Source organism: Arvicanthis niloticus, chromosome 14 (genome assembly GCF_011762505.2).
Source record: "Arvicanthis niloticus isolate mArvNil1 chromosome 14, mArvNil1.pat.X, whole genome shotgun sequence".
NCBI classification, from domain to species: Eukaryota; Metazoa; Chordata; class Mammalia; order Rodentia; family Muridae; genus Arvicanthis; species Arvicanthis niloticus.
In genome coordinates this window covers 11,575,335-11,593,485 of record NC_047671.1, presented here as the reverse complement: position 1 = coordinate 11,593,485, position 18,151 = coordinate 11,575,335, and the positions used below count along the sequence as shown (strand labels likewise).

The 18,151-nt window shown below is 45.8% G+C and overlaps 1 protein-coding gene across 2 annotated transcripts in view; it reads right to left on the bottom strand.

The window, feature by feature from the left end:
* Slc14a2 (solute carrier family 14 member 2) overlaps nt 1–18,151 on the bottom strand; it is a 427,138-nt gene that overhangs the window by 29,688 nt on the left and 379,299 nt on the right. Inside the window, exons 8-12 of one of the 2 annotated variants that reach the window (XM_034518114.2) lie at nt 17,857–18,049; nt 11,628–11,775; nt 10,422–10,556; nt 9,952–10,001; nt 9,286–9,460 (exon numbers count right to left, since the gene is read on the bottom strand). In XM_034518114.2, coding sequence (XP_034374005.1) covers nt 9,286–9,460; nt 9,952–10,001; nt 10,422–10,556; nt 11,628–11,775; nt 17,857–18,049 — 701 coding nt within the window. Of the gene's footprint in view, nt 1–4,192; nt 4,893–9,285; nt 9,461–9,951; nt 10,002–10,421; nt 10,557–11,627; nt 11,776–17,856; nt 18,050–18,151 lie in introns of those variants that run through there. The other variant, XM_076912388.1, reaches the window with a different exon arrangement.

The following is an 18,151-nucleotide window of genomic DNA, read 5'->3' as shown; positions in this document are numbered from 1 at the left end:
TTGAATAACCCCACACATGGCAGGGACAAAAATCACATTCCTCTCTGATACTGGGGCTAATATTTCAGCCCTGGCCATCTTCTCCAGTTTCACTTTCCTGTCCTCCAACCAGCTAGGTTTTTTTTTTTTTTTAAATCTCCTTTAACTTGTATGATAAACAAATATCTCCCACCCATTCCTTATGATCTACCTAGTTGCCCCATTCCTTCCCCAGATAGAGCTATTATCCCTACTTGAGGCTCTTCTAAGTTTCTGGGACTGTAAATAATCTGTGGCCCTTCTACTTGTCCCTGTCCCATGATGGTCCAGAATCATCTGGAGCCTTAAAGACCATTCCTGCAGTCTCTACTGGGGACCTCTACACCAGGCAACACATTCTTCTTAAAGTATTCTTCTTTTGTTCCTGCCTAGTGTTTGAAGTTGCACACACTAACACCCAAGCTTGCCACAGAGTTCTTAAAGACCCTGACAGTTTTTAGGGTTAGAAATCAGAAGAAATATTGATACAGATTTGCCCTGCTCATACCATGACACCCACAGCCATGAAGCTACCTAGAAAGAAAGAGACATCCTTTCTTATATTTTTGGTTGTGAGCCTAGCCTTTAACGGCTGAGCCATCTCTCCAGCCCAGAAAGAGACATCCTCATTGCTGATAATACCCGGTTAAACATGCCCTGAAGTTTTGGGCCTTGTACATCCTTGTTGGAGATCTGGCCTCCAACGCAGATGGGCAAAAAATATATATGTATATTACATTGCAAGGTCCATCATAGAGACTACACTGACACTTCTCTGGGTAAAAGCTGAGCTGATTAAAAAGCCAAGCAGGAGAATCAGCTTCTGCTTAAGCCTGTCTTGGGTCTCAGTATTCTTTCTTCCCTTTCAATATGTCACCTCAATAGACTCAACAGGCTTTAGACCAGGGTTTTACAGCCACTCCAGGGGGATGGTTACAGATCCCAGAAAACAAGCTGGGGCTCCCTCAATCCCCCTAATGGAAAAGACTTAACAATTACCATAGGGCCACACATCTGAGGGTTAAAGCCCTCCAAATTCTAATTGGGCCTTCTCTCACAGACAGACATTCTTCACGTCGTCTATTTCCAAAGTTTGTCCCACTTGTCAGGGAAATCCCAGAGGAGCTAGAAGGCTCCATCTTCTTTTACAGCCTGTCCAGAGTCGGGGAACTATGCTGGGAGACTGGCAAACAGACTTCACTGACGTCCTTCCTCACCCGAGGGACTGAAATATCTACCAGCTCCATGGCACATCTTAACTGGGTGGATGGGGAACTCCTCACAGAAGTAGAAAGGGCCCCAGAGCTGCACAGCTATCATGGAACGCAGTGGGTTCACTCTGAGTTCACTTGGTCCCTGCAGTCTGGGCTGACTTTCATTTCCAATATCAGTTGGGGAATGAGTGAGGCTCTCAAAATTAATTATTATTTATGTAGCCTCTTATTCTCCGTCTTTTGGGAAGGTCAAAGGGCTACTCTAACGTTTATGGCAGGTTCTTCCTCTCAATGGCCCTCATAATAGATCCAGAGGGTCATGACCTCCATCACTGTGTTAATATCACCAAAGACAGACAATCAAGGCTGTCTCCAAGACCCAGGACAAGTACTGCCTCAAGCATATTTCCAGGATCACCTTGTCACATTAACTTGGGAGACTGGGTCCATCTTTTAACCTCCCACAGGATAAAAAGGCTATCTGAATCTGTCTGAACTCGACCCTATCATGTCCTCCTAATATCTTCAACTGTAACCAAGTTACAAGGCCTGTGGCTGCTGATTCACCCACTCTGAGTTAAGATTGTTCTTCTACCCCTCCAGATTCAAACAACCTGCCCCTGTTAGCCACCTGGAGATGGCTCCCTTTCCACCTAGCTCCAGGTGAGACCTACCTTCAGATACCTCTAGAATCCAACTTATTAACTGACCTAGCTCATGTCTGGAATTGTCACTCCTGTTACCTCATCGTCACTGAGCCTTATACTGGGCACAGGGTTCTGAATTATGTTCATAATCACTCTTAAACTTCCCATCTGTCTTCCTCAAATCACTCTAGCCTCTTGGAAGCACCATAAGCTTTATTATTCTTTTATTACTATCCATGGCCCCCGGTCTTAATCCTACTTTGTACCATGGACCCTCCTTATTTCACATTCTGGTAGAACTGGTATCATCTAGATTATAAGCCATTAAGATCTAGATGACTTTGTCTCTGGGATAGCTATTGACATTGGTACCCTCTAGACCTCCAAGTGACATCCCAGCCTAGCCTTCAACTTTCTGTGAAATCACCCTGCTCATGATGAGACTTAAACCTTGTGTCTTACGCTCCTACAATTCTGTGACAGAACAGCAATGCCAACCAAGGCTCCCTTGCTGCTCTTTCTCAGCTCCTAAATAGTTCCAGAAGAAAGAGATCTTCGCCCTTTGTCAATAATTTGACCCTGTTTATCTGCCAGGGCAGATCTAGAAACAAACAAAAAAAAAAAAAAAAAAGAAAAGAAAAAAAGGGTAGGGTGTGTGTGTGTGTGTGTGTGTGTGTGTGCGCGCGCGCGCTCCAAATAAAACTAAAACTTCCTTACTCTCACAACCAGATTCTAACAGCTTCAAGCTTGACACAGTGAATTGCAAAGTCATACAAAAACAATGATAGCTCAATTCCCAATGACCTCTGGTACCTCACCTCAGATGGATAATCCCCGGAAGGGTGAATGGAGTTATAAAATTTACTGTTTACCATGACACAGTCACCTACTTCCTGTCTACCCAAATATGATCCAATACAAATGGCCCACGGGGTACATCCTAGTCACTTTTCTTACCTGATATTAAAGCACTCCATTCTCTCTCAGGGAGGCAATTCTCTTTCTCTGAGAATGTATTCACTGTGTTTTAAAACTTTTAAAACTTTGTAGTAAAACTTTTATGTTGGATCTGGGAAGCTGGCCCAGTGGTTAAAGCACTCATGGCATAAGCATGAAGATTAAAATTTGGATTCCTAGACTCACAGGCAGGTGTGGGAGCCTTGTACTTCCAGCACCTGGGAGGCAGAGACAGGGGACCAGGGCAAGCTGGCTAGCACACTGGCTACAACTGGTGATGCCTGGGTTCAGTGAGGGACCCAACCTCCATAAATATAGAATAATTGTCACCCAATGTCAACTTTAGCTCTCCACACATGCATACATGTGCATCCAGATGCATGTACACACACATATACACAGACACAGACACACAGACACACAGACACACAGACACACACACACACACACACACACACGCACGCACGCACGCACACACACACACACACACACGCACACACACCCCTTAGTTCTTGTATAATAAATACTTTTAACCCCATGCATTGGTCTTGGGGCAGATTGCATATTTTGTTAGACTGTCTGTGGTCTAATAAGATAACTTCTACACTTCTATATGAAGGAATAATGCCCCCTTATGGTCTCTGTCATCCAGAAATACCCCTTTCTGCAGCTATATGGAATAAGTGTATGATATTGAAATCGGTATATATGAGAGCATCAAGGAAGTAGAGTGCTGAGGAGCTGGGATGTGTGGACACACCTGGGGCAGGATGAACCAGTTCTATTGGCATGTCTACAGAGGGTAACAGGACACACAGAGATAGGCCAAGCCTGGGGCAGGTAATGACTTCCTGGGAGAAGGTATTTGACTCAATCTCATTAGCCAGAAGTTTGATCCCAGAGGCTCATTTCAACACAGTGTTTCCCTGAAGACTCTTGGATATCAGAAGATGCATGGGAAGGATGACAAACCATACTAGGCTCACACAGTGGTTAGGAGAGGTGGGAAAGGGGACCTGGGGCTGATTTGTTACCCTGGTTCTATCACATGGTGAGCAAGACAGGCCAGCTCAGGTGGCCAATTTGTGCACCTAAACTTCAGCCCCTGTTCATTTATCATTGGGGTAAGTCTCTGGACTAGCCAAGGTTCTTCATCTATAAAATAAGAGATTTGAACTATAAATATTTAAGAACCTTTCAGCTTTAAACTTTCAAGATCTAGATTTTTTTTGCTAGTGTTCTCAATAGGTTTCCCATCCCATGATACAGTTCAGTAGGAGAAAGAAGAGTTTCCTTTTGAAAAGGCAGATGGTCCTATAGGTTGGCATCTACTTGGTTCCCCCCGGTGTCTCTTACCTGGGCTTCTTTTGATTCCCTGCTAGGACTGGAGAAATCTAGATCATCAGACTTGAGAAGAAGCTTCTTTCCAAAGTTTGTTGTCCTCAGCTCCAGGCGCTGTAAAGTCTATGCCCGAACCTCCTCACTGCCTTGCATCTTCTAGCCCTTCCTCCTGACAACTTTCTGTGAATCCACTAAGTTCTACCCCTGAACCCATGCCTGCCACAGGTCTGCCAATGGAGGAAAAACAAGCATCCCTCGGCAGCCCTTCTGTACTCTGGCCTCCTTGACCAAAGATGCTTCCTAAAGCACTCAAGGAAGATGTATTCTAGCTGTCATGGTCTCTCCACCAGCTGAATCAGGGAACTTCCCTGACAGGGCTGTCCTGACAACTGTCTAGCTGCTTCCTTGTTGTCTCTTAGGCTTGCTGTTTCCCACTTCTCATTAGAATTCTAGCTCCAGTATTTGTCTTGAAGCGATTACCTAAGCGTTGTCTCCTTGGGGGACCAATTTGGCTTCCAACCTCAGTAAGTGCACTTAATTCCCCAACAGGCAGGGCATAGGCTGGGGACTAGTGCTTGCCACTGGTGTCTCAATGGAAAGTTTTGCACAACCTAACACTAAATGTGGGCTTTCTGTGGAAAAATTTCAGACCTTTCCCCCTAACTCTTGTTGACCAGGGTCTCCTGGTAGCTCACCAGGGCTCTCTCAGGTTAAGAAGGGCATGGCCTAACCATTGTAGCTAAAATACACCCCGAGGTCTATATATTAGGGAGGCTGGCTCTCACTGGTCCCATGAAGCCGTGGGTCTGGTAGGCTGACCTGTGTTGGAGGGGGCTAGCAAAACATGCTTTGCTTGACTTCAAGAATATTATGGGTCATCAACCTCACACTCACATACTGCCCCCAGCATACGCTTAGGGGTGGAAGGTGGCATCCTTTCCAGAATCAGAATGATACCTCACACCGAGGACATTAGCTCCACTTGAGCAGACAAACTCTCCTGCTGACGTCAAAGGTTCCCTTCCTACACCAGGTGTTTGGGACTCCCAAAGAAGGACATTGATCAAAGAGGATGAAAAGCAAACAAGAGGGGCGGGAAGAGCTCAGGTGCCCCTACATTCCAGGGACAGGTTGGGAGCTGGTTGAGAGCAGACGAATTCCATACCTTAGACCCTTTCAGGGTCCATGACAGAATGCCCTTCATACCCAAGCCCCCCACTGTCCTTTCCCCTGGCTGTCTAGTCTCTCAGCTCCATCTTAGATGCCCTTTGCACTCTTGCTCTGGCTCCTCTAGGGCTCTTAAACTGTCCATAGTGAGCTCAGTCCTGCTTTTTGAGCATCCATACTGGTTCGCTCAGACATAGTGTGGACATGATGATTGCGAACAATAACATGCTACCAAGCTGGAAAGAGAAGAGTCACCCGTGAAGTCACCACAAAGAGTCATCCAGGAATGTCACACACTGGTCACACTAACCAGACCCATGGTGTAATATGGCACCCCTCACTCACACAATGTTATCCACATGATATATTTAGGGCGAGCCAGCTCCAATGCTGGAGCCCTCTACCAAGGGCGCCTGGAGGCCTACAGTCTCTTTAGGCCTTGAGGGCTTAATCAGAAGTCACTTCAAAAGGAAGTTTTCTTCAGAACACTCTGGCTTCCTTCAACTCTGCATTTTTATATTTGAAGAAGAAGGAGGATGGTGAAATTAATACCAGGGCCTATGCAGTAGTCAGATTCTTTGGGAAAAGGGGCTGTACTATTTGTTGAGTAAATTTAAGTTCAAGTCACTTGTACTCCAGAGTGTGTCTCCTTGGTTTCCTTTTGTTCCTGAAGCCCACCTCCACTCCTGACTGTAAGGAGGCTGGAGGCTTGGAGTTATCATCCATAAAGGGTTACTTCCAGGGGACTTGCTGTTCTCCCTCCCACCTCATTTTTTAAGGTCCTAGAATTTCTAAATCCGCTCCAGGCAGAATGGGTCCCTATGGATTCCTCTATCTTCTTGGAATGGCTAGAGGCAGAAAAAAAATGCCCCCCCCCACATATAATGTGGATACTTTTAAAGGAGTTTTCAAATAAGACTGTGTGGTTTGCTGGAACTCCTGGTCCCTGCGGAAACCGCCACTCCCACTTGGTTTTAGATGAGAATGTCCCAAGTACCTCACAGCTTTTGAAATTTGAGGTAACAAAGGCTCAGCATCTCACAGGATGCACACTGGCATACGGGGGGACACTGGGTGGATATAGTCACAAATGCAGTCCGAGAAGACCAAATAGTGGCTGGATCTTAGAGGGCCAAAGAGAGGAAGAGCATTCAGAGGGAAGAGATATAGGGAGGGGCAGGCTTAGGGAAAGCCAGGTGAGTGATACTCTCAAGTAACCAGCAGAAGAATCTTGGTAAACTGACCAGATGGCTGACTGGTCAAACTCTGTAAAAATCTGCAAAGCAATATGGTATATTTTTAGTGACTTCTGCCTCTATGTTCTGATATTCTGCCACTGTTAGTGATATTTCCTCTTTATTCTTCAGTGCAGACCCAGGGTCACAGAATCATGGATACTTTTTGAGTTTAGAGAGGGACGCTACAGTGGTCACCTGGTCTAGCCCTCTGCCCACTAAACAAAGTGCCCCAACAGGTCTTCAGTTGCTTCAGTGTTGCCTTCATGAGAAACAGTCTAAGAGGCTACCATTGCTTGGACAACTGTCACAAAGAGACTCTCTTCACTGACTCAACCAGCTATCACCTCTGTGCTGTGCTTCTGAGCCATCCGCTGCAGATAGCTAAGCTCCACCCAGTTTTCTTTCCATGGCATACCACCATCATTTCCAGCAGGGTGAGGACCCTTCACTCTATTTACCCTGCTTGGCCACATCTCGGCCCCTTTCCATCACAGACAGGTTCTGAATATGCTGCTTGTGTTTCTTGGTACTTTCTTCCTCATAGAATCAAACCTATTCTCATAAATGACGCCTGCCACCTAAGATGCGAGTGACTGACCATGCTTACTCCATTACTAGCCCAGGGCTGTTTATATTTTAACAGGTTCCAAATGTTAAATCGAAGAGAAGGCTGGGAATGCTTGGGTAGCAGCTACGGGAAGCTATGGGGGTGGAAGGAGAAGGGACATAGAAAATTCCCTGGAGATCTTAAAAAAATCATACCTGAGACAATTCCTGAACAGAAGACCAACCCAACCAGGTAACTCCTCGATACAAAAACTGGTGCTGTGGGCTAATCCGAGCTCAGGCTGTCTGGCCAGCATCCTCGTCTGAGGTGAGACTTTTCAGCTGGCCAGGCAAATCACCGTAAAATAAATTCCTTGAAGGCAGGGTTGGGTCTGATTCTTTCCTGGTTTATTGTCAAGCCCTGGGTTGAGTAACATATTAATAGTTCCACATAAAGGAATCTTCTGGGTGAATGAACAAATATGGTCAGTGTACAGGCAGAATTCTCAGGCTCTGCGCACTGGCAGATGCTACATGGTTACCAACATGAGAGCCCAGATGAGACGGGACAGGATGGATGAAGTTGGGGGTCACATAGCTTTCAAAGACAAGAGGAAACAGATGGGAAGGATTATGTGCAGACACAGTGATTTGATTGCAGGCCTACCCCAAAGGTTCTATAGAACCCAAACTATGATTTCTGAACCCCCAAATCAAATGCGTCTGCCGAGTTGCTGAAAGGACCCATAAAATACCTCAAAGCAAAAAGATAAATGGTGAAAACTGTGAAGGAGAAGGCAAGCCACTTAGAACAGAGGTCACAGAGGCCTGAGGTGGGTGGAGAGAGACTCCAGGGTCAGAGGAAGAAAGAGGGGAGAAAACTGCTGGTTATGCCAATGTCAGAGCAAAATGTCTGAGTGGAGCAAAGGCTTCGATTTATGTGTTGAAAGGCAGGTCGAAGAGAACGGGCACTAGGCTCAACTTTAGAAACAACGTGGACATCTAGAAAGGATGATTGCATATAAAAGAAAAAATAATCATGTTTCTTATTTGAACTAGAGATAGGGAATGAAGAGACAGCATTTATGGCCACCTGGGCACTCCCTGACCTGCTAAGAGCCATTCATTGGCCGGGGACAAGACTTTGTGGCTACACACAGAGTTGGAAAACATAACACCAGCATTAGTTCAGGTCTTACTTGAAGCAGATCCTTAAGGAAGAGTTCTAAAGAAGCCACGTGTGGGTGAGCACGGAGCTCGAAAACAGGGTGAGGAAGGAGGAGCAAAGGATGGTCAGCAGCCAGTGCTCTGTGCTAACTAACGGTGACCTCAGACGGACAGGCGCGAGGACAAGGCGAGAGGTGGGGCTGAGTATGGATTCTTGACAAAGGAAGAATGATAAACAGCTCCAAACACCTGGGCTAGGGAAGCACCCGCAGTTTAGAAGTGGGCATTGGGGAGGGGAAGGGGGAGGGCTGTAAAGGCTTGCGTGTCTCGGACTGGGAGAGACAAGCATGCTATGATTAGCGATTAGGCACTTGTTTTTACATAACGGAGAAATGGGCCAAGTGCTGGGAAAAGCCGTTCAGCTGCTACTGGAAAGGGAAGCTCGAAGGTTCTAGATTCTTTATTAATATTTCCAGGGCTCCAGCTTCCCATACTTCAGTTTTTCATCACTGCCAAAGCCCTCTCCTGTGGGAAGCTCCTTGTGCCCATCACTCCCTGGCACTAAACCAGGTTGCATTTCTTTCTTACTACATGTTCTCACATGTCTCTACTCCTTATCCACCTAGGAGCCACTCAGCCCGGTCAGTGCTACAGCATCCTCTATGTAGAGGCATCACTAACATCTCTGAACCCTTTTCTCAAAAGACTAAGGAACGGTTCTGTTTCACACCGGCAACATGTAAATCAGACTCCTCACTTCCAGTTCCAGCAAGGGCGTACCAGCTTCCTTTAATGCTACAATAAGTAGTTATAAAGGTCTTGGGCAGAAGGGAATGAATCAGCCTCAGGGTTAGGGAGGAACAGGTGGGTTTGATTTGATTCTGGTGCAGGGAGAGGCAAGGAAAGCAAGTGCTGGGTTGGTTGGCCCAGAGTTGAGGCCATACGGATGCAGGCAAGAAGAACATTTTTGCTTGGTGCTGAGCTAGTCACCATTGGGGGCCTTCTCCTCTTCACTGCGTCTCATTGTCAGGAAGTAGATGCGGTTGGCCTCTGGGTAGGTGACTTTGCTGAGTGGAAGCTTGTAGATGCCAGGGTTGTTGCTTGTGAGGAGGAGGAAGGTAAGGGTGGAGAGACAGAAGGCCCAGGTGCCTGGTGGCACGCCAACCTGCAAATGGAAACCAGAAATGGAAGGATGTTGCTAGGCTCCTGTCTTGAGCCAGAAACCTGGGGAGGAGGATGTGAGAGAGATTGAGAATGGAGAGCCCTGCCTTCTGCCAGGTGAAGGTATTAGTAGGCCTAGATTCAGCGTGTCAGAAGAAATCAAGGTGTTGTTCTCTTTGGGTACACTTCAAATGTTTTAATGCTGGGCCTGAGTGGGTCTTACACCCAGACCTAAAGAGCCATCTGTCCATCCCTGTTCTCCATGATTGTCCTTCAACATATGTGCACACACACACATTTCCCCCACACCCTAGAACTCCATGTTCAAATTTTTTTTGGATAAATCATGAATAAATCTTGACACACACACATTGGGTAAAGGACAGGATTGTATTACCCTACACCCTTCCTCAGTCTTCTATAAGACCCTGAGTGCCTGGAAGCTCTGCTAGGGGAGGGAGACCTTAGGTTAGTGTTCAGACAGTCTGGACTTACCACTGCCATCATATTGGTGAGGGCCGCTCCCATGTATGCACAGAACAGGGCTGTGGGGAACAAGACCGGTAGAGTCAGCTTCCCAGAGCCTGTCTTCTTCAGCTGCTGCCCTAGCAAAACAGGAGCCTGGACCCAGAGCTGGTTTTTCACCAGCCTTAGTGTTCAACACCAGCCATTACCTGACCTGATTCTTTACTTTTCAGGTATTCCTCCCACCACCATGCACTCACTGAGGGCAGAGGTTAAAGGTTACTCATCCTTTATCCTTTCGACCATTCATCACGGTTTCTCATAGGGTAGAGAGAGAGATAGAAGTCCTCCATAGTCCTCACTTTGATAGCGTGCGCGCACGTGCATGTGTGTATGTGTGTGTCCTCATCTTGTCCCCACTGATTTTGATAATGAATTAGCATAGAACTAACAAAAGGCCAGCCAGAGGGGCTTTGTTGCTACTTCCTTAAAAGACTTACCACAGACAAGTGACAGCAGGTGTGTCTGCCAGGTGAGTGCATAGAACATGCCTCCAATTGCAACACAGGAGAGGACACAGTTGTAGCTCCAGAGGCCCATGTAGATCGTCTCAAAGGGAGTGGCTACAGTCAGTGCTACGAGAGAAGGTGTGGTGTTTCTGGGTAATTTTAGACCACAGAGGAAAGGCCTTCCCATGGCTGCTGCCAAGCCTCAAGGTGACCTCTGTCCCCTCATTCACCATGTCCCTCCAGCTCTGTGTATCAGATGGGCCTCTGTAAATATCACATGATCATAGGAACCAAACAGTGAGAAAGTCCTGGATTCACACAGTGTGAGTGTATATGTGCAAGCGTGCAAGTCCGTGTGTGTGTGTGTGTGTGTGTGTGTGTGTGTGTGTGTGTGTGTGTATGATGACGTCTGGGTTAAGGAGCAGCCTAGGAAGGAAGGACACTACCCTCCTTCACCCCAAGCACCTGCATTGTCAATCATTTCAATTCTGTTTCAGATGCTTGAGGAAAAAAATACACCCAGACACACATAGATAGATGCCGAGAACGGGATGTCAGAGCCTTGGGGGCATGTGTAAACAGTAGGTAAATATGGATAAAGAATCAGTGCCTCTTGCATTATTGTCATAAGGTGTTGGTGAATTCAAAATTATTTCCAGTTACAATTATTTTTTGGAAAGTTATGTTTCATAAAAAGTCTTTGCAAAACATTAGATTAATTCAAAAAATAGTCTCCTACTCCCAGGGTCCCCTACCCTGTTTTCTGACTCTATTGTGGAAAAGAACATATCCATATATAAGTGTGTGTACATACATATACATATGTGTAGGAATTTGAAGTTACACTTGGGAAATGATGATCCAATTTTAGGAAACCTTTCCTTTTAGCTTGCTTAACACTTCCAAGTGCTGGACCACATGTACCCAGCTTGAGCCATCACTGCTCCAGCTTCCAACTCCCTGCACTGCTGGGCTCCACAGTAAGGGCCCTTGCATTTCTCCACATGTTCTGTTACTTAAATCTGCTCTCTTTGGAGGAGGCTCAAGGAAGGGGAAAATAGATTTTTCTCCCCCTGACGACATTTGAAACTCTAGTGAAGACAAGTCTGGAATGGTTTCTGGGTGCTGGGGAGAAATGGAATGAGGAAAATGGTCCTAAAGATTGCCCCCGCCCATGGAGCTGGGGTTCTGTCTCACCTGCTAGCAGCCCCACGATCGACCCTATGGCTGCATGCAAACAGATGAGCGGGGAGGAGATAAACAGAGCCACCAGGATCACGCCACCTGTCCAAGGGTTGTCACAGCCGTAGACCTGGCCGACCCCAACAGGGATGGTTTGTAACAGCTGCAAAGTCAACAGAATGGAGGTCAACTAGGCAGATCATACAAAATCCAGACAGCAGGGCCAACACCAGGCCAGTGGGTAATGAAGGGGAACAGGAGGATGACTGTGCCCTTCACCGTGAGAGAGAAGAGGGGTAGGCACAGTCCGGAACAAATAGTTCCTCATTCCACCACGGATCAGGCATCCAGTGTCCATCACACAGTCAGGTTCAGCTTCTAACACGGCACTGGGTATGAGCACTTCTGGGGAACACATGGCTTTTACTCTGAGAGGAGAAACTTTGAGGGGCCAGAATGTACCTCCTTCCTAGATTCCCACTCGGGTATAAGGCACCAAGGTATTTCCTAAAGACTCCCTGAAATGTTCTAGGAATATTGTAAATATTTTAGGTTGTTTTCATGGACGATTTGATAAATGATTGAAAGTAACTCCTAGTCTAAAAGTCTTTGTTACCCTTCCTGTCTTTGCATCAAGACACTGTTGACTTGTCCTCATTGAGGGAGCTTGGCCTAGCTAATGACCTTCCAGCTTTAAAATGCTATAATCCAAATTGGGCAACAGAAATTGGACTTGTGTCTCCTCCTCCTCTTCTTCTTCTTGGGGTGGGGCGAGAGGTCACAATCAGGTCTTGGACCTGAAAAAACTGGGAAGCGAATGTGATCGGGTGCATGACGTGAAATTCCCCAATAACCAATACATATTATGTTGAAAAAAATTCTATAGTCCTAGGGTGCTGGAGAGATGGCTCAACAGTTAGGAGCATTTGTTGCTCTTGCAGAGGACCTGGGTTTTGTTTCCAATATTCAGAGGGCGGTTCACAATCATTTGTAACTCCTATTCCACAGGACCCAATATCCTCTTCCGAATTCCACAGGCACTAGACATCTACATGGTACATATACATCTAATAATACATCTAACAAATCTAAACAACTAAAATAATTCCGTAGTTATAGTGACAGCTAGAGCTGTATGGAAACCTAGTAGAGTAGAAAATTTCTAAATATATACATATTTGAAGGTGGTCTAAATGAGATTGTCAAATAAGGGGGAGAGATTAAACTCCCAATTGGCCATTTCTTGTCACCAAATAAAACTTCCAGTATCGGGATTAGGTTACGTCTAATTGGACTGTTGGTCAAAAGAGTCCATGGCAACCTTCAAACAACCCCAAAACACACTTGGCTGCTGCCAAGACCACAGCTTGCTCTTTACAAACTGACAGCAAGGTCACATTGCTGAAGACAACAACTACACAACCCATTGCATATGTGAGAGTTGAGCTGGTGCCTACAGACGGCCTTTATCCTTACATTCTAGTGTCTTTGCTACAGAAAGGTACTCTGCACACTACCAAAAGAGAAACATAGGCACCAACCAATCCACAAACCCTTTGGTCTACAAATGGTGTCCTGCCTGCAAGATCTGTTAGTGCAATGATATCACACACGTGTGGGACTAACCAACCAATATCTGGTTTGACTTGGAACCCATACCCAACACTGACTGGGTGACCATGAGCCTGAGAATTGATGGCCCAGGCACTTAGGGTAAAACCAAATACTACTGTTCTTAAAAAAAAAAAAAGTAGCAATCGAATGACTCCTAATGACATTCTGCTAGACTGATAGATCAGTGACTTGTTTATCCATCATCAGAGAAGCATCCTCCGGCAGCAAATGGGCACGAACAGAGACCCAGACAATATGCATAGCCTGAGAGACTGTGGAACTCTAAGCCCTAAATGTGATGTCTCCATCAAATCCCTCCCCTCATGGCTCAGGGGACCCTACAGAAGAGGAGGCAGAAAGTATAAGGGCTTGAAGAGATGTAAGGAAGAGAACAAGGTCCTCTAAATCAACTGATCAAAGCCCATATGGACTCACAGAGACGGAGGCCACATGCACAGGGCTTGCATGGATCTACACCAGGTCTTCTATGTACAGACTATGGCCTCCACTTCAGTCTTTTTACGGGACTCCCGGGTGTGTGAATGGCTGGGTCTCTGACTCCTGTGCCTTATCTTGAGTTTTTTTCCTTCTGATTGTTTTGTCCCATTCTGATGTGTTAGTTTTTGTTTTATCTGATAATTTATTTATTATTATCCCCTAGAAGGCTGTTTGCTTTCTAGTGAGAGGCAGAAAGGGAGTGGATCTGGATGGGGTGGCGTTCATGAGAAGGAACTGGGAGGAGTAGAGGGAGGGGAAACCATAATCAGGACACATCGTGTGAGAAAAAAATCTATTTAAAAAAAAAAGAAAAAAGAAGACAAAGAAAAATAAATAAAAATTCACAATTTAGAAAAAAATTCTGTAGTTCTTTTCTATATTAGCAGATCATGTGAGAGCCCTTTGTGGATGAGCATAAACACATGTTTAATAACTATATAATGTTTGATTAGTGATTCTCAGACTTTCTGTTCACTGGAACCCCTGGGGAGCTTTCAACAACAAACCTAGCCTGGCTTCTCCACAGGGAATCTGAAGACACCAGTGTGCTTCCCTGGCTGTACCTAAGTGTCACCTGTGGAAGTTTGAGGCCTACTGGATTCACCATCTGCTTGCTTTAGATGTTGGCAGCCAATTGCTTTGTTCTTTTTAGAACTCTGTGGCTATTGATAGAATTCGATTTTAGAATATGTCTGATTTCTTTAGGGAGCAGTGTTTGACTCCCAGAGAACTTTCAAATGTTGGAATCTCTTGTTTTCTGGTGGGTGGCCTTTAATAACAAACTTTGCTACAAGCATATGGAAGGAATAGTGGCGGTGGGGTCTGGGGCCCAATCTTATGTTTAAGGACCCAGAAGATGTGGGCTGGAAGTCTTAGCAGGTGTCCAAGGACATGGTGATGTCTGAGAAATGTAGAATGTGGAATCCAACTTCCACCTCTCCAACTACAACACAAGTTGTAAGCCCAAGTAGTCAAGAATGAGGGGAATTTGGGGACAGTGTCCTTGGATAGAGCCTGTGTTTAGAGTAAAGCTCTTCCACCTGCAGGGATCCATATTTTAGTGAACTGTGTACTGCCGCTGCTCCACGCTGCTCTGCCAGGCTACTGCAGACACCTGAGGTGAAGGGCAGTCAGGTGGACAGTGGAAATTTACAGAGCACCTGCCTCTCTTTCATAATCCTGAGGTACCCACAGGCTGTATATGAGAAGAAGCACCTCATCCACTCTTCTCTTTCAGGGTAAAAATAAAAGGGATTCTTCCAGATTCAGATGTGGATGGTGTCAGGGGGAGAATTTGCCAGTTGTCAAGAGCAGTGGAGTTCTGGGTAGCTGAGAGAGTGAGCTTGGGCTTCAGGGTACCCAGAATTGTGTTCAACCATTTTCTGTGCGCAGTCTGGGATCTTTTCTCTGTGACCCATACCACACGGGTGGCCACAGCACTGAGAAAACTGCCCTTGCACATAAGCCGAGGCCTCTTTCTTAGGTTGAGCCATGTTGTGCCTGTGGCTGACAGTGGACAGGGGCTCTGTCCTTTTTGTCTGTCAAATGGCTGACCTTTGACAATGAGGTTCAGCCTCTCTTTCTGTTTCCTTTTGCTATTGGCTTGCCCCCGGAGCCAGGCCTTCCTGTAAAGGCAGGGCTTTGATTTTTTTCAGCTTCTTGGGTTTAGGTCTCAACAGTGCTTCTAAGCCCTTGCTGCACTTAGCTCTAGAACAAGGCAAAACTTAAAAAGAGAAAACTTTGTGTTTTAAGGCAAGGAGAGGCACTTTCTGGAAAACTACCCATGAAAAATGTAATGCCACCACGGAAGGCTTGACAGCCAGCCAAGTGTTTATAAACGCAAAATCCCGATGACTTCAAAACCTCTTACGTTATTTGACCCAGCATTCAATGCACAGGAAGTGGGAAGAAGTACTTCTTTTTGGATAGGCTCAGGTTTAGAGTGTGGTTGTCCCTGGAAGACCCTGGAGTGGTGGAGCCGCGCTCAGCAGAAAGCCATGCCGAAGTTCAGTATACACAGTGAGGACCCAGAAGTCAAACCCGTTTATACCTGAGGACTTGGATTGTTTTTCAGACACTGAAAAGACCAATACAGAGTCACATTCTAGGTACTCTAGGAAGCAAAGCCAGAAGCGTGGGGTAAATATAAGGGAAATATGGATTGCCAAGGACCACGTAGAGCAAGCCTGTGATTAAGGGACCTCGTGATAGATGGAAAAGTAATAAGTTTCAGCACCACGACTACCCCAAGCTGAGGCACATCCTATCTGGGAGTATGAGATGGTGGTTCACAGACAGAATTTTGCAACACCTGCCTGGGTATTAAACTAGATCCTAGCTGCACGTTGTCCTTCGACGACTGTTTCTGTGCCTTAGTTTCCTCATCTGTAAATTGGGAGTGATGGCAGTACCCATGGGGTGGAATGAGTTGATATAACAAGGGTGTAGAATAGTGTGGTTACATAAACCGCTTGCATTTACACAACAGCAAAGTATTATACATGACACTAAAGTACTAGTTGGTCGCTACTTCTACGTTTGTTAGCAAGGCCGAGATTTTATAATTCTATATACTTTTAGAATCTTATGATAGATTTTTATTATACTTCTTAATCCTTAATGTCTAGAGATCAAGAGAGCAAATAAACCTTCACATTTGTAAGCAGGTTATAAGTGGAATTCCTCAACTCTGGCTTTATTGGCACGGCATCTCAATAACATTTCTTTGCTGGGGGGTGGGGTGGGGAAGGGAGTTGTTCTATGCTTTGTAAGGACATTTGACAGTGTCCCTGGATTCTACTCACTAGACCCTAGCACTCTATTTTATTATTATCATCGTGCACATATGTGTGTGCCTGTGTGTGCGTGCATGTTTGTTTGAACGCGCGCGCGCGCGCGCGCGCGTGTGTGTGTGTGTGTGTGTGTGTGTGTGTGTGTGTGTGTGTGTATGGTGGGTATGAGTGTAGGCACCTGTGGGCCACCGCACATGTGTGGAGGTCAGAGGAAGGCCTTGGGAGTTGGTTATTTTCTCCCAGTATGCATTGTGAGGGTTGAAGCCAGGTGAGTTCAGATTATCAGACATGCACGGCAAACACTTTTACCTGTCAAGCCATCTGTCTCCCTGGTCCAGTACTTATTCTTAATCTCTCTCTTCCTTTTTACCCCCTTCTTTCAGTCCTTTCTATCTTTCTGCCTCTGTTTTTAGACATGTATCCCCTGGTGGCCTCAAAGCTGATATGTAGACCAGGATTATCTGGCCATATCATTCCCATCTTCCCTGTGTCAGATTACAGTCATATACGCTTGGTGTATAAAGTGCTGGGAGTCCAATCCAGGACTTCATGTATTCTAGGCCTGTACTCTACCAACTGGACATACCCTCACCACTGGCTGTGCTTGACAATAAAAAATATTTTCAGACATCAACTAAAGTTTCCAAGGAGTAAAACCACCCCTTGCTTGAGAATTATTGATAGAGAATATGTGGGAAAAAAAATCTACCCCATCTTCTCTAGGTAATAGCCAATCCAATACTACTTTAAAGTATCGATTAGTCTCTTGCTGACTTATCAAATGATCCATCTCATGTAATCTTTCCATTCACCCGCAGCTACCCTGCATTGCCGACTTCACACTTGTTGTTCATTGTGGGTTGTCTCTGCTCTTGTGCAGAATGTAGGTTTCATGATTGGCTTCTTTCAGATATATTGTTATCTGAAAGTTTCAAGAATACAATAGCTATCTATCTAGTAGAGATTTGTTGTATGGATGTGGCTTCAAGCCTTTCTCATCTGTGTGAAGGCCATCATTTTGCCTCTTCTCTCTCTCTCTCTCTCTCTCTCTCCCTCCTTCTCTTCCTCCCTCCCTCTCTCCCTCTCCTTTTCTCAAATTGAGACAGGTTCTCATTATTTAGCCCTGGCTGGCCTGGAGATCCCTATGTAGACCAGGCTGGCCTTGAACTTACAGAGTTCCACCTGCATATACCTTCTCTGAAAGCCATAACTAAATGTGTGCACTGCCATGACCAGCCTCATCTGATTTCTGTTGAAGGATAGAACCTGGCTAATCCAGTAAGTTCCAGGGTCCGTAGTAGAGTCTAGTGTTCTCGACTTATTGCCATTGGGCAACTTACCAAAGGCATTTTGATCTCTGTCCAGGTGATATTGGGAGCTGAAGACACAGGCTCCACAAGCGTCGTGGGGAAGAAAAGGTTGTAGTGGCCCGTTGCTGCCAGGTACAGTGTTAAGGTGATGTTGAAGGGCAGTGTGAAGACTGGCAGGTCCCACTTGGCAAAGATGGTGCTCAAAGCACTAGAAACAACTGGGCTGTAGAAAGACACAAAGCATCACTACAGTGAATATCCTCATATGACTCTGCCTTTGTCTCTGACTGTGGGAATATCTACCATCTCCGGTCTTCTTGCTCCC